General features: G+C 39.4%; 1 protein-coding gene across 8 annotated transcripts in view; it reads left to right on the top strand.

Moving 5' to 3' along the window:
• The window catches only part of Sybu (syntabulin), a 70,532-nt gene that overhangs the window by 28,705 nt on the left and 17,994 nt on the right, over positions 1 to 23,833 (top strand). Inside the window, exon 1 of one of the 8 annotated variants that reach the window (XM_074069083.1) lies at positions 8,721 to 8,811. The exons of 6 other annotated variants lie outside the window; for them this stretch is intronic. Coding sequence is in view for 1 of the 2 variants with exons in the window: in XM_074069084.1 (XP_073925185.1) it covers positions 9,733 to 9,760 (28 nt within the window). In the remaining variant the exon portion in view is untranslated. Of the gene's footprint in view, positions 1 to 8,720; positions 8,812 to 9,414; positions 9,761 to 23,833 lie in introns of those variants that run through there. One more of the 8 variants, XM_074069084.1, reaches the window with a different exon arrangement.

Below are 23,833 nucleotides of genomic sequence, written 5' to 3'. Positions count from 1 at the left end.
AAAATTGTTATCTTGTGTATTCAAGGACTAGGATCTCTCTCTCTCTCTCTCGCTCTTTTTTCTCTCTCTTTCTCTCTCTCCTTTCTCTCTCTCTTTTCTCTCCTCTCCTCTTCTCCCTTTCTCTCTCCCTTCCTCTTTCCCTCTCCTGAAACTCAACTGTGAAATTGAGATATAATTTTTAAAAATGAGATAGAGTTCATGTATCATAAAATTCACTCATTTAGGGTGATTCAGTGGGTTAGTCTATTCCAATTGTTCTGAAAATATCACCATTATCCAGCTCCCATTTAGCTTCCAATTGAAACCTCATATCCATTAACAACATACCCCATACTCCTTTTGCTCCAGTCTCCAGCAACTGATAACCTGTCTCTGTAGATTTGCCCATTCTGGACATTTCATATAAATGGAATCACATAGCATTTGTGTTTGCCTTCTATCACCTATAATAATGTTTTTGAGGCTCACCAGAATACATGTTCCAGTAGTTTATTGCATTTTATGGCTGAATAATATTACATTGTATGGATTTTCCATATTTTTTAAATGCCCTTTTAAAAAACCAATTTTAAGATTAACAAAAAATTGAGGGGAGAGTATTGAAAGTTCTCAAAGTCCTTCTTAATATCACTACTTACAGTTTCCCCTGTTACTAAAATCTTGCCTTATTAGTGTGGTGATTTACCACATTTTATTTATCCATTCATGAGTTGGTAGACATTTGGGTTGTTTCTACTTTTTTACCTATGAGCTTTGTATCCAAGTTTTTTTATTATTTATTTTTATTAGAATATTATTGTACTGGGGGGGTACATTGTGACAAATACAAAAGTGTTTGCAGTGTATCTTAGTAAGATTTATACCTTCTGTCATTCTTCTTTATTCCTCCTACACCCCCTCCTTCTTAGAATAGTTTCAACAGGTCTCATTGTTCCATTTTCATACATAAACATGTAATATTTCCACCATATTCACCCTCCTTAACCCTTTTCTTATGTTCTCCCCCTCCCACTTTTACCAACCCAAATAGAACCTGTTTCACCTTCTTGTCCTTTATTTTTGGAAAAAGATATTTTAGTTGTTTAAGATAGCTACACAGAGAGTTTCAGTATAACATTTCCAAGTATATATGTATTATATTCCAAATTGGTTCATGCCCTCCATTTTTTTCCTTTCTACCTTAGTCCCCTTATGGTGATTTCAACATGTTTAGATATTCTGTATTAATTCTTGTATAGAGAGTACATCAACCATATTCACCTTTTGTACTTCCTAATTTTACTCTCTCCCTCCCCTCAGTGTGGCATATTTTTCATTTTTGTCCTTCGTTGTTTAGGTGTCTGTTACTTGCTCAGTGGGATTTTTGCCTTGGTATAATACCTGTACAAGCACTGTGTTTAAGTCAATATAACCCCCATCCTCTAAACTTCCTCATCCTTACCCTCCATCCTGAGTTGCTTTAACAGTTTTCAGTGTGTTTCATTGTATCTTGTTCCTACACAGATGTAATGTATTTCACTGTTTGCTATCTTTGTTTCCTTCTTTTCCTCCTCCTTTGGTCTCCTCTGCCAGTTCTACTTTTGGATATATGTTCTGTATATATTTGCATGTATATATAATATTTCTTATATTTGTAATGGGCCTATATTCCACATATGAGAGAAAACATGTGGCCTTTGGCTTCTGAACCTGACTAACTTCACTTAAGGTGATGCTCTTCAATTCTGTTCATTTACCTGCAAATGACAAAATTTCATTCTTCTTTGTGGATGAATAAGACTCCATTGTATGTAAGTGCCACATTTTCTTAATTTATTCATCAGTTGTGCGGCATCTTGGCTATATCCATAGCTTAGCTACTGTGAATAATGCTGCAATAAACATGGTTGAACAGGTTCTTTATAACCTGACTTACATTCTTTTAATGTGTACAAGTTTTTGTGTAAACATGTTTTCAATCCTTTTGGGTACCTACTTGGGGACAAAATCCCTGCATCACAGGTTACAGTATGTAGCTGTTTGAGGAGCTGTCACTGTTTCCCACAGTGGCTGAGCTATCTTACATTCCCACCAGCAATCCTGCTTAACACTTCTCAGTATCTCTCTCATTATATCCTTTGCCTTAGTCTGTTTGTGTTACTATAACAGAATACCTGAGAATGGGTAATGTGAAGGGGAAGAAACTTATTTCTTACAGTTTGGGTGGCTAGAAAATTCAAATGGCAGATGGCTGCATCTGTCAAAGGCCTCTGGTTGCTTCATAAAGTGGATAGGTCATCACATGTGAGAGGATGAAATGTGCCAGCCAAGTTCTTTCTCTTCTTCTAAAGCCATTGATCCCATCATGGGGTTTTGTACATACATCCCATAAAAGGAATGCCCATATGTACTAAATAACACATTCTACTTCAGCAACTTCACAGAGCTCCTTTATTAAGATTTATGAATCTCCCTGGTGTAGTGGTGCACACCTGTAATTGCATGTTTGAGGCCAACCTAAGCTACATAGTGAGTTATAGGTTTGCCTCCACTACACATGTATGACTCTATCTCAAAAAAAAAGTCCAACAACAAAAGATTTGTAAATTCTAGTTTAATGACCCTGGCCCAAAGACAGAGCCTAACCTTTTGTCAACTGCTCCTGATTTAATTGCACACAGGCCTACATATCACCTAAGCAGTCTTCACCTCACCTTTTTATTTACTTGTACTGAACCAAGGTAAAGGGATCCTTAACATTTCTTAGTAGCCTAAAGTCCCTGACATCATTGTGGAAAAGGTCAGTACAGCTTTTCAAAGGAGCCCAATTTTGTATAGTAAGCTCTTTGTACTTGAGAAGTATCTGCACTGTGACCTACAGTTCTCTGAACTTTTGGCTGAATAAACCTGTCAGTCTCATAAATATGAGGAGAGGAAATCCTGGAAGTGAAGCCCCTACATGACTCTAAAATTTATAAAATGCATAGATGCCATCTGTTAAAGCACAAAAAGGTACTGCTCTCAAGTTAAAATGGTCTGCCTTCTCCATGGCCCCAAGTGACCCTCTCCCATCATCCAAAGCTGGTCTTCAGCTCTTGATGTGTGTTCTATTTTTTTTAAACAAATAGACTCATTAATACCAATTTATTAAAATAGCAAGCAATTAGTGGTTCTTACACAGGTGCCCAGGGGCTCCTTATCATGAAGTAACTAAAGCCTGTTTAATTTTAGGTCTGTTGCTCTAGATTCTGGAACACTGCCGTTCACCTCAGAAAGGAATTATTGAAACGCCCCTGGGGTCAGTAAGATAAAGGGCTAATGATGTTCATGGAGCCTGTGATGCAGAAGGAGAAAGGAAATATGTCACAGGATGCTGGGAAGGACTTGGAAAGGCGAGCAGAGCAATGAGCAAGTCAGTGCCTTGCCAACAGAGCCCCGTGGCACACCCAGCAGGAAAGTCCTTCCTGCCAGGCCAGGAATTCTTCTGGGAACTTCTCAGAAGCAGTGAGCCTTCTGTCATTTTGGCTTCTGTCACTTCATACCTACACAATTTAATTAAAAATAGCCAATGAAGAGCAAAGGAGAAACACCATTAGAAGTGATTAAGGAGATAAGTAAGGAGCAAATGGTTAGGGTCACTATAACTTAGAAGAAATTCACTTTTAGAGACTGAAATGTTGAAATCTGCATTGAAAGATGTCATTTTATCTCCTTAGCACTCAAACCAAGTTAGTATCCCCTTGTTATCAGACACCAAACAGGCAACTGAAACTGGAGACCTGACCAAGCTGAACTATAATAACCTCACAACAATTGCCCAGGATTAGAGGCTTAAAAAGAAAAGAAAAAAAATCCCACATTTAGAGTCATTTGCTAGAAAACTCAAAAGGCCCCAAGTAGGTTAGTGAGCCTTAACAGACACAGCTGCTGCTCACAGATGTTTCTGTTCTTATCAGTAGCACAATTTCTACTTCATTGTCAGCTCTGTGAAAGAGAATGGTGCCATCTTGAGCTACTTGTTATCATGTTGAAACTTGGTGGTTCACATCTGTAAAATGGGTCCTTTAAAAATTTTTCTTAAGAGTTTGTTTAACTCTTAAGAAAGTCATCATGTGCACTTTATTTACAGGCAAACTCCTGAAACTTTCACACAGAACTTAGGTTTATTTGAAATAAAATTCTAGCATGTGTATGTTATCCCTTTTCACATAAAATGAGAGGATACTTATGTATAAATTCATAGCAGATGGCCTGACAAGGAGCAGAGATGGGAAAATGTAAAAGAACAGATGAAAGCCTAGTGGCCTTTTAAGTGCTTTAGGCCAAGACTAGCTTTAAATACTTGGTAGTAGATACTTAAAGCAGTAATTGGTGTGAAAACAGGCCAAGTCATTGTGATGGTGGAACTGGCAGAAAATGATACACACAAAGGCAAAAAATGTTTTAAACATTTGAAAATGTTTTCCATAGACTGGAACAAATTCAAATTTTGTTTTAGTACTAAAAGGGAAGAATTTGGTTATGGAAATGTTTTGCATTCTTTCTTTGGCAAGGCATTATTTTTCTAATACCCCACTAGTTATAAGCAAAAGTTTTCTAGCAGCAGAGCTCAGCCTCAAACACATACTGTAATCTATTTCTGATTCTGAAATAGAAATAGGAAAGTATTTGGAAGGAAATATTAGATGCAGTTGTGGGTTTGGATAATACTCTGAAATATGTTTAATTTTCTAAGCTAATAATTATTGAGTACTGACTGTCCGAGGCAAGATTCCAAGAGCTTACCTCATTTAATCCTAACATCAGTGCAAAAAAGAGATGTAATTGTCCTGAATTTTACAGGTAGAGACACAGAGGTACAGAGAGGAGGATTAGTAATTCATCCAAAGCCGCACAGTTGTAAGTGGATTTTAAACAAGGTAGCCTTGCTCCTTACTCTTAACCACAGCAATAGTTTTAAAGTTTTAATAGTTTTCTAAGAAGTGATTTTAATTATAGTAGGGGAGTGTGACAAATAGGAAAGACATGGTGATATAAGACACGGATTTTATTTTTCTTCAATGTTTGTAGAGCCCTACACATTCTTATTAATCCTTATAAACTGGATGATATATATAGTCCATCTGTAGATTAAGCTGGTTATTGGTGATAGCAAAATCAGAAAGTTTCCTGATAATTTCAGTGAAGTACAGAAAGTGGAGCACATAAGGCTGTTTCAAAGCTGGTTAGTAAAATAAACTAAGAGGACACAAACATCAAGGAATGTTAAGGACCACAGTAATTTCCACTTCATTGTGAACTAGTCCTTTCTCTACCAGTCAAAATGTTTTCTGTGCTACCCTGAAGATGGTGAATTGTTTCTTAAGTGAAGATCTTTAGACTTTGTCAAGTGAGAGAGCTTTTGCATTTATACCGAAATGGATCCCTGAAATTTTCATTATTCAGAGAGAAATAATGTTCACACAGGATACAACAGGTAGTGTTTTGTGGTGGACGCTTTTGTAGTCTACCACTTCTCCCCAGCAGGGACCAAACCAGTAAAATAAAGCGTGTATGTGATGAAAGCGCTTGAGTATTTATCTTTAGGGCAGGTTTACTTTGGATCTCATGCCTCTTTCCCATCTGTGCCTTTGTTGATACACCTAGTCACAGTATTTGGTGTTGAATGGACCTCAGTGGATTATCCCTAAGGGTTAGTGAATCACAGTCCTATTCTTTGCAAAGGTAACTGCTGTCCAAATCTGGGTCTTCTAGGATTTATTGCTTGTACAAAATTCATAGCCACTGAATTGGGGGTCTGCCAAATGCTCACTAAATACTCCTAATATGTTGAGAAGGAAGCAGTGTTAATTTCTTCCTGCATAATGGCAGCTTCAGCAGACCACGCACTCACCATGGAACAGCTGTCAGCATGACAGAAGTAAACCTGGAAACATCTTTCATATGCAGACTTATAAACCAAGAGCTATAAACCAGGCAGGTTCAGGTTTTTATCTCCCCCGTAATTAAGAAGTTTTGAGGAGTTTTTTGGTGGGACTGGGGTTTGAACTCAGGACTTCACAGTCACAAAGCAGGCACTTTATCACTTGAGCCATACCTTCAGTCTGTTTTGCTCTGGTTATTTTGGAGATGAGAATAACCAGGCTGGCCTCAAACCATGATCCTTCTGATCTCAACCTCCCAAGTAGCTAGGTTCACAGGCATGAGTTATTAGTAACTGGCTGAGAAGTATTTATTGATGAGACTAAGCATAGTGAAGGGATCCAGCACTATATGGTGAAATACTTTGTGTTGGCCACATATTGGAGGCTTTCCCACATCCTGAAGGGGCAAGAGGAAAAGGTTTGCATTACCCAGAACCCAAGGGAGAGAACTTTGAGGTTACCTGTAAAGGAACTGTAGCCTCGGGCAGAGGAGCATATTCACTGTTAGGGAAGTGGCCAGAGTGACAGATGACCTGACCTCACTCTGTCTCCTTTGCTGATACAGTTTTCTGAGTGGCATTTGGTTGTACTGTAGATAGTTTACAGAAAGCTATGTGGTAAACAACTTAGTAGGCCAATGAGTTAAATTCTTCTACCCCCCAAGCCTGTTTCTCATAGCAGACAAGGGGCATCAGTAAGCTCATGAGAGCAGGCCATAGTTTAGCTTCAGAACCATGACTGCAATGTGCTTGTGACCTAAGATGTATGAACTGGAATGTTTGCAGTATTGCAAGAAAGTGATCACCATGTAAAAGTCTAAAGAAAAGGGAACCCTCACTTCCCAGAACCCTGTAATAATAAAGAGGTTTCTGCTAAACCTAGGTTTTAATCCTGGTTGAACATTTACCAGGTTTCATTCATTAATTCATCAAATATTTATGAAGTATTTACAATGTGCTGATAACCATTGTTCCAGGCATTAAGGATGGAGAAGTGAAAAAAACAGGCAAGATGCCTGTTCTTATGGTACCTGCCTTTAACATGAAGACATGGAAGATACATAAGGACATGAGCAGGATAAGTTCAGGTAGTGACAAATAAAACAAGCTAATACCACAGAGAGCCATGAGCAGTAGGCAGGGAGTATCTGGGTCATTGATATTTGAGCTAAGAACTTAGCCTGTTCCTTACACTTGGGGAGGGTGAGAAGTGCACAGATGGTGGGCAAAGCAGTGAGTGAGGAAGGAAAGAGGGTAGTAGATGAGGTCTGTGTTATCAGAGTGATAGAAGGCCACTGTAGGGCTTTAGGAGGAGAGAAATGATTTGATTTCAGAATCTGTCTGGTGACTCTGGAACTTAGATTACCAAGAGGTGAAACTGGACACTAAATTTAGATGGCTTAGCCTAAGATGGAGACAGAGGAAATAGAAAAGTACAGGGATGCAGTGTATATGCAGTGTATATGCATTTTCCTTAATGAGATTGTTTATTTGTTTTGCTAACCCCAAGAATCCTTTAGAGATATGGATGAAGTAGTTGATATCTTATGATTTTGAATTTATTATTTTAGTTAAGTATATTATACTCTGTGGCTAGTTTAGAAAGTGATTTCTACTCATTTTAAAGTTTTGTTAGAGCTTCTTCTTAAGTCATCTGACTTTTCCAGAACAAATCATCTTCACTTGAACTCAATTTATTTGAGGTAGATCAATATTAAATCCATAACACACACTCTTTTTTTTTCAAGACTACAAGTATTGTAAAGGTATGGGTAAAGTTACCATAAAAAAAAAGAGACACCAAAATGCACAAATTAAAACTAGACAGGTATTTATTTGCCTTTGCAAAATAGCATGTAGCTATTTGGGTGATCCATGCTGATAGGCAGTTATGCCACCATAGCACTTATCTTCACCTTATGATTCCTGATTGGCTGTCATCTGCCAAGCAGAAAAGGCGGTGAACGGAACTAGGGAGGCACACACTCAGACATTTTAAGGTCAGGATAAACAAGTGGTCTATGTCACTTCAATTATATCCCAGGCTATCTTAGTCAAATAGGCATCTGTTATTACTGAAGAAGAGAAGAATGGAGTGGACATTAGGCTTTCACAGCACCCACTGCATACCAGAGGAATAGCTGGCGTTTCTGTTTTACTGTAGGTACATATGAGTATCCTTCACTATGCAGAGCTGCTCAGTGCCTGAGTTCACAAAGCAAGGGATATAGGACTTTGTGATTTCTACAAGTTAACCACCGACTACATTACAATTTAATGTGGTTATTAAGAGGCTACAGGTGTCGTACCTTAGGAACAATTGCAAAGTCTTATTTTGGTAGCCAGGCATGGTGGTCCATGCCTATAATTCCAGTAGTTAGGAGGAGGAGGCAAAAGGGTCATGAATTTAAGTCCAGCCTAGGCGATAAGGCAAGACCCTGTGCCAAGAACAACAGCAACAAAATTAGAAATTCCACTTTTGAATTTCTGTCTTTCATCAGTTAACTTCTGAAGGCAACCAACACTAGCACAGACTAAGTCCACTTTAGACTGGTATGTATTTTTCAAATGGTAATTTTTGTTCAAAGAAGGTAATTATGAGAGAGCCCTACAATAAAAGGCTTTGGAGAGGCTCTAACAGAAGGTGATTTCTTCTTTTCTGAGAGGTAATTGTGGGAGGAAGAGGAAGAGGAAGAGTACTCACCTTATATTTAGACATTGGGGTGGAGTGGACATATCACCTGCAGAGCAGCTGGGGGAAGGGTTAGTGGGAAGGAAGTTTACTTTATAATGTAAGAAAATGTTTTCTTCTTTTTCTTTAGAATACTTAGCTTTTACACATTGCTATGAGGTTCATAAAAGTAGCAGACTTCAATATGCATTATTTAAGTCCTACACAACATGGAGAGGTAAGCATGTACATCCTCTATCTTTACAAAAAATTAGTGTCAGCATTTGACAGGATGCTGTGTTCACAGTGACAGTATTTGCCTGAATGAATGATCACTTTTATTGTTAGGAAATGAGAAATGAAGAAAGTTTACAAATAGCACAACTTTAAGGCATATGAATGTGCATTCACCATTCCTCTGCATCAGCTCTATTTTATCACAGATACTTCATTAATGAGAAGTGTTCTGATACAATGAAGGGCTTTGGTGGATGGCTAATAAATGTTTATTTCAATAAAGCTCCTATTTGGAAGAAATGTGCCTTCATTTATCTCACTGAGCTCTAAATTCCATTTCCCTTCTCCTCAGAACAATGGATCTCCCCTGTTCCTCTGTTCTAGACAATGCTGTGAAGTGCCTTGCATACTTAAAAGCTGTAATTCATGAAGTAACCGAGCATTTTTCTCAAACTGTTACATGCCTACCATTAAGTTTAGGAATGTGTGAGGTTTTGATGTAATTTCTTGCTTGCTAATTGGGACATAATAATTAATGTGGAAAATTTCTGCATATTTTTTCCAGTATTGTCAAAAGATTGGCCTTGATTGTTGCATAGGCATTCATTTATACTTGACAATGTAGTATTTCTGCAAATGCTTTGTGTCCATTCATGAGGGCAGTGGTTTCATTTGAAACACTGCAGTCACCAGGGAGAAGACCCTGTGCTCTCCCTTGATAGGCTGGCTCTCCCTCTGCCTCCTGTTGCTATGGTGCCCAGCAGAGTAACTTCCTTGCCCTGCACATGCAGGAGGCTCCGTCTCCATGGATACCCCACTCTGAGACTGCACTCTACAGAGAGATGAGCTGCACACACTGTATTTCTGCAAAAGACATACCCCAGCCTGTGGTAGGAGGCTGTTTGCAGAGGCAGTGTTTGCCATGAAAGTCTACGGAGCTTACCTTCTAAGTATGTAGTATTAGTCACAGTAAGTAAATAATTATATTGGACCACAGAGGATGTACTCTCTCTGTGTGTGTGTGTGTGTGTGTGTGTGTGTGTGTGTGCATATGTATATGTAAAGTTAGTTTTAGTAGGCTAAAAAAGGTATCCTAAAAATAAATTTTCAACTTTGCCCTTTAGGTATTCTGAATAAAGGGACTTCAAACTATCTAAACTTTTTAGAATACACGTATATATTATTTTAAATACCCTGCTTATTTGTGAGTCTGTTCATGTAATTCGATGCAAAAAAATTTTTTAAAAGATTATAACCATGCATGGTTATAATTTAAAATGATCCTCTCAGTCTGAGGGTTGTATGAATGTATTTGTAAATATCAAGTGTGGATTTACCAGTGTGTTAGGGGAATAGATGATCACCGCCACAATTAATGCTAATTGGCACTGCACACAGTTTGCAGTGAGCCTCTGTGTAGGTTGAAACGCAAAGTATTTATTATCAAGAGAGAGCCTGCTTGTGTGATTAGCAAAAGGAATGCAGGTTCACCATGAAAATTATTCAGAGCACATTTCTCTGATCCATTTTAATTTACTTCTCTCACATGGCATTCAGTAGAAATTCTGAAAGTCTTCATGCCCATGGAATTGGGATGTGGAAGACATTTATATGTATTAACTGATTTGGCCTAACACTTCCCCTTTGCTGTGTATTCTAGGAGCACAAGGGTTGGGTTCTTAATGTTCTAAAGCACAGGAGTAATCTTAAAAGCACTGGGTGAATGATTAATGCCTGTTAAAATTAATTTTAGAAACACATAAAAGGCTATACATATGATTATGCCAACTCTAGGGCAATGGCCTTAAAACTATGTAAAATTAAGGTTTTTGGACTGTCCATAGTAGATACCTAGCATGTAGCAACTCCAAACAAAACGCAAACATAAACTATAATGGTATAAGAGACTCACTTTTATTTAATCATATAAAAGGGTACAAAACTTTATGTTAGACTGTAAATTCTTTTATTTTCTGTAGGCCATGATCATTCAAGCAAAGGACACACTGTTTGCTGTTACCTTTTCCAACAGTTAGTCGTGGCTCAATTGTAATTTCCCCAAATGGTGGAAAGGTGCCACCCTTTAAGAATGTAAACACACTGATGACTACTTTGTCATAGGGAGTAAACTTTATGTCACTGCCTTAATATTGTATAAAGAATTTCCATTAGTAGATGGAACAACAGACAGACTTGGGCACATGAAAAATTCTGCAGAGATCATGATTTGGGTAACCTAGAAACCATGTTGATGGCACTTTCCCAAAGTTTTCATCTTATTAGTAGTATTAGGCCTCATATCCCTTTCTCAAAGTGTCTGATGAATTCTCTCTCATCCATCTTTTAAAACTAATAGTATGGGATTTTTTTTTATTCAACCTCAAGATGTCTACATCTTCTCTCTAAAATTGTTGGGCCATCTGTATAGTGCAGATGATATTAGTACCTGTCAGATAAGCTTGCTTTGAAAACTCAATGATACATGGCATACAACAAATACTAGCTGCTATTATATAACAATTACTCTGAGCATCATCACCATTTTTACAATGGACCTGCTCAAAGGAGGTTTTAGCTAACAACTTGAATGATTCTTACTATCTTATTAATTTCATATTAAATACTCACTAAGAACCTACGTGTTCTTGGCTTTTTTAAGGGAATTTGGGGATTCAATGCACATAAGAATATAACTGATAGAAAGTAAACTATTCAGTAGGTTTTTTTTTTTCACCTTTTCAAAGGTATGGCTTTATGTTTTGCTAAATGGCTTTATATACTATAATAAAATATTTGCCAATTAATTTTGTTGGCATTAACACAATAGATATGTATGATAACAGAGGCAAGGCCAAAGCATAATTCTAGCTAATATTTATGACATGAATTAGAAATGTAACAGTTAAAAATCTAGGTTCAAATTTTTAAGCTGACTTCCTTTCCTGAAAGGATTTCTGTTCAGAGTGCAGTCAATGACATAGATTGAAAAAAGTAATTTCGTGAAGTTGAAAGTTTGGGCAATGACGGGAGAGATGGGAAATGATTGATTAATCTGTATAAAAATAGGCCCCATGCTGGGATTTTTCCTTTTGCACTAATCCTTTGTGACATCTGAGCCAAAGAAATAAAGCCAGTGCCATATGTGCAGAGCCTGCTGGTGCTGATTTTAATGCACAGGAAGAGTTGACCTAAAATTACATTTTGCAGCTTTATTTTTATTTTTATGTAATTTCCATTTGCAACTTTTTCTTTATGGCATATTCTCTTCCTTCCATCTGTTTGCCCTAGGAAAAAATGGCATGTGCAAGAACTACACCAACTCCCTTGAATGGGAAAAGGTGGGGCGTTGGTAGGATGCGGCTTAAAATGAGGCCTCTAGTGGTTTAGGAACTTGAAATCCACGTAGGTCCACACATGCTTAATATATATACCTAAGCATAATTTCAAATTCATCTAATTAGAATAAGCTTTCTTTTTTAATGCTTCACAGCAAACTTAAATCCTTAGCACCATCACTGCTAACATGGCGACCTTTTATGTTTTGCTAGTCTGTGAACACACCAGTGCTCCCCTTTTCTTTCTGTTGTTGTTGGTCACGCATGTGCACGAGTTGGTTAAGAACTTAGGCTGCTGTCATGAGTGTAGGTCATATCATTTTGTTGACCTCTGGGAAGCCTGTTGAGGTCTCAGTAAACACTTGTATTTGCTGAGTCCTTTCTCATCAGGGAGCGTCTGTGGCAGTTGCAGAAGGAGGGATGCTCCCTTGGCTTGTGCAGTGGTAACATGGTTCAGGAAAACTGAGTCTTCCTGAGTCTGGCTTTTTGTTTCATCTCTGAAGCTGAGATAGGCAGCTCTGCAGGCCTGTGCCAGGAAGATCTGATTTCTGCCCAGCACTGTTAGCGGCCCTGACTGTTCTTGAGAGATGCCACCTTAACGTGATACTGGCTGATGGCCTGACAGCCAGTGCTTTCTTCCCTCTTCAGAGTCCGTGGAAGTGAGGGATCCAAGTCACAGGCATAGAAGTACAAGTTCACATAGAGTGATGGCTTAGGATCTGCAGACTGCTCCATCGTCTCATGTACTGCCAAGCATGAGAAGCATGGGCAGTACAGGGATTTTGCCTGTGCCTTGAGGTTTGGCTTGGATTCTCCAATTTAGCATTTCCATTCTTTCTGTCCTCATCAGTCTCAGCCATGCCACCATTCAACAAAACCAAAACCAGTAATGCTATTCATTTGTGGATTTTTTTCTGACATATATTTATTGATGAGCCAGGCACTGGGATACAACACTAAGCCAGAGGACCCCTGTCTGTGTGATGCATTTCTGGAATAAGTGGAGGATCCCATGAGAGAACAGAGGAAGGCCATCTACCCATTCTTTGGGGGTCTGGACAAGGTCCCAGGGGTGTAATGCTCTGTTGACACTTGATGTAAAACCGGATTTTTAAATTCAAAGACGTTTGGAGATTTGAACTTTGAATGCTGGTGTTGATAACTAAAATACTGTGTCAACCATTAGAGGGGTTTTTAAAAAAAATTCTATTATTATGGCCACTATGTTATATTTAATAATTATTTCTAGATGGCTTTTCGCAAACATGTGAACTTCTATAGGACAAGGACCATATTTTTCTTTCCTTTTTTCTCTTTCTCTTAATCCTGTTATTATCTTTTGTTTTAAATTCATTTAGCCACTTCCCTTCTTTCTTTTAAAACACTGCATAAAAGAATGTATATGAAATCTGTGCGAGGTAGATGACCTAATAACAAAGAAAACACTTGTGACCTACTTTGCACTTAAGAATGACCACTGCCAAAGCTATCTGCAGACTTTTCCCAGATTCTTCCCTTCTCTGCCCCCAACCCTGCCCAGTGAACCACTGTATTGAAATGTGTGTTATATCATTTCCTTGCACTTAAAAACAACTTTACCACCTTAGATATGTGTTCCTGAAAATATGGCGGATCACAGGGCAAAAATTTAAAGCTGTGAAGCCATGTTTTCTTTGCCTGTGTGTGCCCTTTAATTAGCACAGCACCTATTACTCAGTAGGCATCCAAGAGATGTGTGTGAATGGGTGAACCATGACAGAGCTGAGATGATATTTTTGGAGGTTCTACATGCCCAGGTAGTATTGAAATCCAACGTGGGTGGGCTTATCCCTTTAGCCTTGTTAGTTTTGTTTCAAGGAGGTATTTATAAATTCAAGGTACAGACATTATTAGTCACATAGTACTTAATTGTTTGGGGATATTTTCAAACTAGCACTTCCAAAGCCTACTTATCTTCTTTTATGCTGCCATGCCAACACTCTCCAATTGTCCTGAGAAGAGAGACATTAACTTCTTTGTAAGACTCTGCTTTGCTTTCTTTTCCATGCTGTTTTGGGTTTTCACAGAGCATTGTAGGATGGGAAGGGAAGGAGTGGAGAAAGTACATTGAGTACACTTGATTTAAAAGTTAACTTGTGCGGGGCTGGGGAGCAGGGGAGGGCAGAGTAGCTGGGCAAGCAAAGGGTTGGCCTGGGAACATGTGCTCTGTGCCAGATGTTATTGCGGGCTAAGATCCCGGGGAAGGTTCCATTGAAGGAGCCCGTGGAAATGCAGAGCGCAGTCTGTGTGCAGGGCATCATCTAATTGTGAGTACACTTCATTCTTTTTAAGTGCTGTAAACCACATTAGGCTAAGCAGAGAACTTTTTTTGGAGGGGAGGGACTGGGTAAAGGAAACCATCCTAAAACATTTGTTTAGAAGCTTGAGACCTGAAATGGCTTTTGGCTGATAAACAGTGGTGTGAGGTGGAGTGCTGAGGCTCATTGCTGGAGGTAGAACGCCTTGTCTCTCCCTGGCCTGTACCCCAGCTCCAAAAGGGAGGTTGAAGTGGGTGCACAGACCTAGGTGCAGATCCTCTCCCTGGCAGGTGCTGGGCTCATCACCCCTCAGAATCTGTTTTGTCATCTTTACCCAAGTGTCTTTTGGAAGGATGAAAGGAAAGAACAGGTGTAGAGTACACAGTGGCTACTAGAATTATTACCTGACTCCATCATTCGTTGTATTTGTTATCCCTTCAAGGTTTTGTAATCTATTGTCTGTTGTTAGCACTGTACCTTGAACAGGTGTCCCAGGGCAGGAGAGCAGGGGCCACTCCACCTATGTAGCACCTGCTTTCCTCTGAGCCCATCTCAGGATCCAGAAACTTCTCTGCTGCAAAGCCAGGTCTTCCCCTGGAAACATTTCTCTGTGACAGCATTATCTCAGCTTTCCCCTTCTCCCTTTAGTTCCTCGAACGCATGTCAGAATTAAAATAAACTCCACTAGCCTTTTCATCTCTCTACTTGCTTTTGTCCCCATACTCTGTTCAGATGCCCAAAAATGCCAGAATTTGCCTTATTTGTTTTATTTTATCGACATATGTGTTTGCATTCTTTTTTGCTTTAAAAAACACATGGAGGTAAATCTAGTATTGATGTTGGAACAGCTATCTTAACCTGTTCAGATCAGATTATTTGATCTTTTGGCAAATCCATGTGTGAGACATTTTTTTTCCATTCATTTGGTTGAGGTCATTCCTGTTCTGTTTGTTTTTCTGCTCTTTGGTTCTGTAGAAAACATACATATCTCCATTCGATTGTTCTTTTATGTAGGCAGTGCTGCAACCAAGCATGTAGCCCAAGATAAAGGAATTTCTTAATGTTTAACTTACTTCATACTTTTCCTGTTTTATTTGCTAGTGACATAATTTGAACCTATGTAGTTAATTTTATGACCCTAAAAAATATGTGAAAAGGGACTCTACAGTTATCTCTTTCCTCCTTACCATGTGACCTGTCTCCTAACTGTGCCAATCACCTGAATTGCCTCCAGCCTCCCTTCCAGATACTGCTGTCATAGTATCTTCATAAAACACTACTTGGCTTATATTACCATCCTATTCAAAAGTTGTCCTGGCTCCATGTGGCCTTCAGTGTGGTCTGCTTCCCTCTTGCTTGTCGTAGAGCTTTCACATTTTTCAACTCTCAATACAACTCTTCTTTTTGGCTGTAATTTTCTTATCTGATCACTGTACTTCACTCAAACAAAGGACTAAATATATTCACACCTGCTCTTCCTCCATGTTTTAGTTTATGTCATCTCTTTTGCCTGAGTTCAGCTCCTTTCCACACTCCCAATACATTTCCTTTCTGTGTGGTGCCCTAGGGCACCTGTCCCATGATGTCTCCCTTTGCCCTCTTAACCTCATCCTGGCCAAGAGCACTGCTCACTCAGAGCACTATGTTACATACAAGTGGCCTCTGTCTCCACATTGCTCTCATCATGTGCAGATCGGTGTTAGTGAGCCTAGTGTTAGACTGTGTAGCTCAGCTCCTCCTAGAAACTGAGCACTGGAACTGTGTTTTTCCATGTTCCTGCACCATGCAAGGCTGTGCATATACTTGAAATAGACCAACTTGAATGTTATGGTCTTAGTTTTCAGTCCTTAGATCTCTGTAAATCTTGATCCCAAGGTACCAAACAGGGAGGGCAGAGAATAAAGCAGACCTCAAGTCAGATAAGTCGGCTCTGCTATTTACTAGCTGTGTGACTTGGGGGTGAGTCTCATCAACCCTTCAAACTCAGTTTCCTGAGGAGACTATGAGAACACAGTGGCTCGCGGGATTTTTATCTGCCTCTTTCATTCCTTGGACTAGTTATCCCTTCAAGGTTTGTGTAATCCGTAGTCTGCTGTCAGCAGCATGCCTTGCATGTTTGCATTCATGTCATTAATTAAGCATGTTAAATGGGGTAAGGGCAAGGACAGAGCCAGGTGACATGTTACTAGAGATTTCCCTGGAGGTTGACAGGCAGTCCATTAGTCAGCATCCTCTAGGTACTGAACTGTGCTATCATCCAGTGCACACATGTCATTCTTGTTCATCAGAGTATCCTAAATGTTTATATTAATGCCTACTGAATTTCAGACATGTGATTTATGTGGCAATCATGGGTCTGTCAAAAACAATGTGAGTATTCTTTTTAATGTCTGGCCCTCAGTGAACTGCTGGTTCCTTCTTGCCTTAGTAAGAGATCTTTTCTACAATTTACTGGTGATCATCACCAAATTCAGTAGTTTGTGATTTTTCAGAATTTTTTTTCTTTGCATTAATAATGTCCATGTTTTTTGACCATTTCAGCCTGCTATCTGTCTTTCTCTGTGATTTTTACTGTTTCCATAAGAGTAGAAACCTGTAAGTTCTTTCAGTATCTTTCTTCCTTCACTGACTATTCTTCTGAGTCTACCGTATACCATACACTGTGCTTGTCTTTAGGGACGTAGTGATAGGGATGTAGCTGAGGCTTTCTAGTTTGCTTGGTTTTTTATATACTAATATCCTGGGCTGAAAACTTGAGTTGTAAGGATTTGGGCAGATGCCGATGAGATGAGGGCAAGAATGCAGGTAATACATTTATCCTAATTTGTTGTAGTAACATCAGTCTGTCTTCTTCTAAAGCGGAAAAGGAGAAAGGAAGGTAACTGAGTCAAGACCTCTTCTAGGAGACATTGCTGAATCCTAAGGGTGGAGGAACCCTTGCTGTGTGTGAAATCTTTCAAAGCAAAAGTACCTACTATGTGCTAAACTCTGCATTAGTCACTGGGACTCAATAATGAACAAGTCCTACTGGAAAATGTGTTAAAGCAAATAGACAGCTACAGTACAATGTGACAAGTGCTTATAAAATTCTGGGTGAGGTCAGAGAATAAAGGAGGGGCACCCATTCCCTTCCTGAAGGAAGTGAAGGTCAAGACTAAATTGAGAACCGAAGAAGAGGTGGTAGTTAGCCAGGCCCAGAGGGAAGGGAGGTAGTCCTGGTGGAGGAGACAACACGTGTGAAAAATGGGTGTCTAGAAATTCATAAATCATGTTAAGGAGTGTGGACTTTATCTTGAGGACACAGTGCCATTGAAGTGTCTCAAGGAGGGAATAGCCTAATGAGATTTTTTGCTCTGGAGCAGTCTGGAAGACAAAGTGTCCAGGGCCACACCCAGCAGCTGGGCACAGTGTGAGACTTTTTCAGTCATTGTGGGTGAGAAATGACGATGGCCTCGGGGGGACACTCATTGGGAAGAAGCAGGTCACATCAACAGAATTGAGCAGCTGACTGTAATATGTAGTGACATGTTAAAAACAGTACCCCTTTATTGTAGTGGTTCTCCAACTTTCTTATGCATAAAAGACTGCCTGGGCTATTTGCAAAAATGTGGATGATGGCACTGATTAGAAGAAATTTTCAGTCATCAAATTTACAATATGAGTCAGGAATCTATATTTTCAATAAATCGTCCAGGTGATGCTGATACAGATGGTTCTCAAACTACAGCATGAAAAACTTTTATTTGATGTTCTAATATGGTATGGCAGTGCTTCTATATTTGCGTTATGTTGCCTTTTTGTCTGAGAATGCAAATTCATTCCATTCATTCCTAGTGTCATTGTTGAAAGTAGAAAAATGGCCCAGCCCCAAGGGTTCCTATGCTAAAACAAAGCAGTCTCCCTGCTAGTGTGGTCTGTGCTCACTAATGTTTACTCTGTGGTAGGTGACATAGAGTAGTGCTAGTCTTGTTAAGATCCCTGCTGCAGACGGTTTATGAGCACACTCTCAAAGCTTTTAGCAATGCCTTTCAGAAGTATAAACAAGAAAATACTTCCTGGGAGACAAAATTTCCCTAAGGCTCAAAGTTCCATGCAGGTGTGCTTTCTTAGTGGCTAAAACATACTTTAAAGCCTGTATTATTGTGGCGTTTCCCATCCCAGCTCTACCATTTACTAGTTGTGTGACATTGAACAAGTTACCTGCCTGCTTCTTCCCTCATCTGAAGTAATAATTGTGCCTATCTCATAGGCTTGTTGTGAAGATGGAGTGAGAATCCATATAAATCATTTGGCTAGTCTGTGAACATAACAAGCCATTGTTACTGAGAAGCCAAGTATTTATAATTTAGAGTTTAGTCTAAATGAATAAATGCTTCACTTTCTCCTTTAAGACACATGAGTTTTTTTAAGTCTTTTGTGTGCATATGCAAGAATTCTTAGAAAATCTGCTTAGTGGAATTCTTATCAAAGATGTGCATAAATAAGCTAATAATAATTATGGTGAATACCTGTTGCTCACTTAGTGAAACATGATATTTAATTCTCACAATACTCTTGTACAATAGACACTCTTTTCCCTTTTTAGAGTGAATAAACTGAGGCACAGTGAGGTTAAGTATTGTCTGAGGTCATGCTATTATTAAATGAAGAAGATATGTGAACCCTGGACCTGCTGATGCTAGAACCTGCTCTTACGCATAGCTGTGAAATGTGTGTTGTCAGTTATACGAAGCCTAGTTAGTAACACTCAGCATTCTGCCAAGTAAGTTAAGCAGTTGACACATTTTTGAATGTGAAATGTGTAAAACTGATTCCTAAAATATATCCTAGAGTGTATTTTAAATAATATTTTAAATAATAATCAAGCCTTCTGCTCCCACTTTGCCTGAGGCAGCCTCTGAGAAAGCTGCTGTGTGAAGGATCTCAGCTCATAGAAGTGCCCCAGAGTAGTGGATCTCAAATATTGGTGTCCATATAGCTGGAAAGTTTATTAACCTCCATTACCGGTCTGTGCCACTATCAGTAAATTATTTAACTTCATGAAGACCATCCTCAGTGAGTCAAAAATGACTTCCCAGGTGATGCTGGTTTAGGAAGAATCTGAGAAGCCTTGTCTTAGAGAAGATAATGGGTGAATTTAAGAGCAGAGGATAGTTTTAAATCTATCCCATAATTGCCTGATCTGTTTCACAAGCCAAGTTATTGGAAGGCACAAAGACATCTTGAAGTGACATATCATCAACTCTAGCGTGTAGATATCAAATGACAGTCAAAAGATATAAATCTTTACTTTGGCTTTAACATTTCTAAAGCAGAGCAATTGTAAGGAAACGGTGAACAGGGACCAGGATCAGAGAGGACAACATAGATAGATGTAAGTTTGTGTCATCTTCTGGTTTTTGTGATGGGTGGCATGGTTTCTTCATGTATGATAATATTAAAAGTAAATAAAACAAATACATAAAACAAATCAGTAAATAAATAAATCAAGGATAGTCTAGCTTGGGCCAATGGAGAGAATTTGTCAAGAGCCAAGGATTATAACTAATCCAGTTCTGTGCATATGAAATTTACAATAAGAAGAAAGAAATTAAGAAAATAGCTTTCTGAGTTGCAGAGAAAATAATGAAATGTCACTCTTCTGTGGAAAAATACCATGCTTGGTTTCCAAACAGCACTCTGTGACCTGAGCCTTTGCCTCTTTCTCCCATGTCAGTTGTTCATATGATAAATGAAGACTGCTAGGCAGGGTATCAGGAGACCATTAGAGGCTGTCACTAGAACACTTCAGATGGAACTGTGGCTGTGATATCTCTGATACAGGGAAAATATGTACTTCCTTTTTCTTTGGTATCTACCTCTCTGAGAAAGATAACGTGTTTATATATTTTCTCAGAGAAGCAAAGATAGAAATTTTAGAGAATAAAACAGGCTTGGGTGTCAAGTATGACCATCCCTTCACTTCACTAGTCCCAATATTTGGGGCCTACATCTTAGGGGGATTTTAAACTCACCTGCCTCAGAGTTGCCTTTGTGGCCTCATTCCCCAGGGTTCCAGGGTTACCATCTGTATCATAGTTTTCTTCACGCTGATGCCTGTCTCTACTGTTCCATGTGCTACAGTCTTGAATAATTGTGAATGATGTCAAAAGCTTAATAGTTCCATAATATCTATTAAGATTTCTTTCAAGAATCTTAATGGATTCTTCCAGCTGGAAATAAGCTTTTTTAACCTCTTTGAGTAACTTTTATCCCTCCTAGACATTTGCCTCTTTCCAAAGCCAGAATCAAGGTCTTAACCAGTTGTTTGCTAGGTGTGCAAAGAGCTGGGCGACATACTAATAGGAGCTAATGAGCACTCACCCATGCTGAGATGTTGTCTCCCACCATGCATTGTCTGTGATACACACACCCTACTAGAAGGAGTGACAATTAGATTCCATTATTTAGAGTGTTAATAGGCCTTCCTGTGACATTGGAGCATTCATTCAGTACAATCAAGGCCTGAGGATTCACTTGTGATTTCTAATCTAAAGGGAGGAAGACTCCTCACCATCCTCTGTCAGAGCCACTTCTGTTTGCTTCTTTTCACGACTGTTTTGGATCCTCCATTGCCACTCATACCCCACATTGTCCGGTTCACTGCATCCTGACTCCCTGCCCCAAGTCCTACCTGATTTTAACCTCATACATGGTTGAACCAAGGCATTTTCAGAAAGAGTGATTGTGGGAAGAAAAATTAAGAGAATAGTGATACCATAAAGTACTTACTGAGCCCCGGACACCATTTTTTACATATATTAACTTTTCATAATCCTTCCAGTGACTCTGTTATAGCACCAATACTATTGTCCACCTCTCAGAAGTGAAAGTGAGACACAGGGGAAGTTAAGTGCCTGTCAAGGTCTCACAACCAGTAAAAAGCAAAGAGAAACAACTTAATGGAGCTTGAAAATTAGAGAGAGAAAAGAGATGATTCATGAGCTTGGATTAAAGGGCATCATGATGCTAGAAGTGGAGACTGGCTGAGTCCATGTTTTAACTCCATTCTGTTTAAGTGGTGTGAAGGGAGGTCAGTGCTGCTGAGAGTGTCAGGCGGGTGAGCCAGTGTGACATTTGTCTTCCAGGTGGATTGTGGATTGTGATGCTTCCGGTGCTGCTCCCAGGGGTAGAGAGGAGCACTGAGAGTCCAGTGCAGACTCTGACGTGCTCTAGAGGTGGTTAACCACTGGGGATGAAGATGAGGGGAGATGGTCAAGGTTACTAGGTCTTAGAGCCAATTAAGAAAAGTGCTGAAGTACAGAAGTGAGGGAAGAAGCCATGTTATTTCAAAGCCCTGTTGAATGGCTTAGTAGTGAGCTGTAAATCATGTCATCTCTTTTCCATCCAGCGGGATTTTCCTCACATTCAGATCTAGAAATACAATTTGTCAACACCCCCTTACTGAGAAGAGAAGAGTGAAGAAGAATGTAGCTCCAAAAAAATTTCCCATTCTTCCCTTCTCCCTTATATTCTGGACTTAAAGTCACAGCCCCGCCTGACATTTAGTGTCAATGGAATCTCAGTCTGCATTTTCCTCTCCTACCCCTTCATCATCCTTCCTGACTTCTACATGGCACCCCTGCTGCTCACCCACCACCACCACCTTTTGTGTTGCTTTTCCCTGATTTAGATTTTCCTGCCAGACACTCAGAGCAGTCATCTCATTTTGGTAAACACTGGGTAAACACTTCTTAAATAGAGGCAGCCAGCTTTCCAGCTAGCATTGTTAAAGGGGCAGAAACTCAGTTCAATAGAGCAAATCAACTAAAGATCAAAGAAAAGGAACATGAAAGAGCCTGGAAAATACTTCAGGGAGGAAGAGTCCCCAAGATAATCAGTTAGGATGAAGAGTAACATCACTGTGGATGCAACCCTTCCCAGACCTGTTCAGTGAAAGGCAGAGAACAGAGGCTGCCCCTGAAGCTTACCTGCCTCGGGGCCCATTGCTGACACTCGTTCCACGTAAGAGACGATGGATGCCTTGAGTGGGGGTTCTTTGGTCCTGCTCAGCATGTGCCATAGACACATGTACCACACTAAAGTTAGCAGGTTAGGGCTGATGGAATAACCTAAATGTAGGTTATGCTGGATTGTGAGATGTTTCCCTCTGCTGAATGGTGTTTGACATCTACAACTGCACACTGGTGAGCCCGTCTTTTATAACGGGGCTATGAGGGCCTCAAACCATGGATCAATTGTGAAATACTGTACTAGCTTTGCAAACCAACATTTGTTATATTTAATTTGGCTGGAACTGGCCTGGTTTTGAACAACTGATGTCCTATATATGTCTCCCATCTTCCCTTTCGGTCTTCTGGATATTCACAGGTCCTGGAGACCTGTGAGAGGACAGGTTACTCTGTAAGTTAAATATAAGTTAAATTCTTCTCTCCTCAGTGCTTGGCCCCTGAATGAATTCCATCTTCCTTCTGTGGCCTCTTTCTCTCTGCTTTAGCTTCTGCTCACTTTCCTCCCTCTTCCTACAGATGAAAGGTCTGCAGTTTGACAGAACTTAGAGAGAAAATCCAGTGGTTTTTTTATCTTTGAAGTTCTCTTCCTTACAACATGGTCTGTAACCTACAATGCTTATTTAAAATACAGATTTCTAAGTTCCCGCTCTTCCCAAACACTCTGTACTGAAATTTCTGTGAGTGTTGCCCAGAAAGATGCACCATTATTAAATCCACCAGGCAGTTCTCACATACAGTAAGGTGTAGGAATCCTCACATTATTAATACCAACTATAAGATGAATAACAATGAACATATTAAGGACTTCCTATGCATTAACTCATTCCATCTTCATAACAGCCATGCAAGACTGGAAACACTATATTTATACATATATGTATATATATGTGTATATATATAGTATATATATAAGTATATATATTATATATAGTATACATTATATAATATATATTTGTGTGTATACACACACACACACACACACACACACACACACACACCCTAAGATTTAAAGAGGTTTAAAAAAATCTTTATCAAGACCAAACAGCTAGTGAGAGGAAGAGCCAGGCTTTGTAGTGCCTTTTGATCAAATTTTTACTTTCTTCTCTTTTGTTGAAGCTTCCTTTAAACCCTCATTATTTATGATTTCTCCCATTCACTCTTCTTGGTCAGCAGGTGAATTACCTGTATTTTTACTAAAGATAATAGCTGAGCCAGCCCAAGATAAAGAAGTGAACTAGGTGGAGTTATTCCTAACTTCCTGGCTTTGTTAGGGCCTCCTTTTACTTCTTCCTCCCTTTCTCAGACCTTTAAAGTCACCTGGGCTCATGAGACTGGACGTTGCTAAGATGAAAGCTATAGTAAACCTGCTGGCATTTTCC

The sequence above is a fragment of the Castor canadensis genome, chromosome 3, assembly GCF_047511655.1.
Source record: "Castor canadensis chromosome 3, mCasCan1.hap1v2, whole genome shotgun sequence".
Lineage (NCBI taxonomy): Eukaryota > Metazoa > Chordata > Mammalia > Rodentia > Castoridae > Castor > Castor canadensis.
This window is presented reverse-complemented; position numbering and strand designations above follow the sequence as displayed.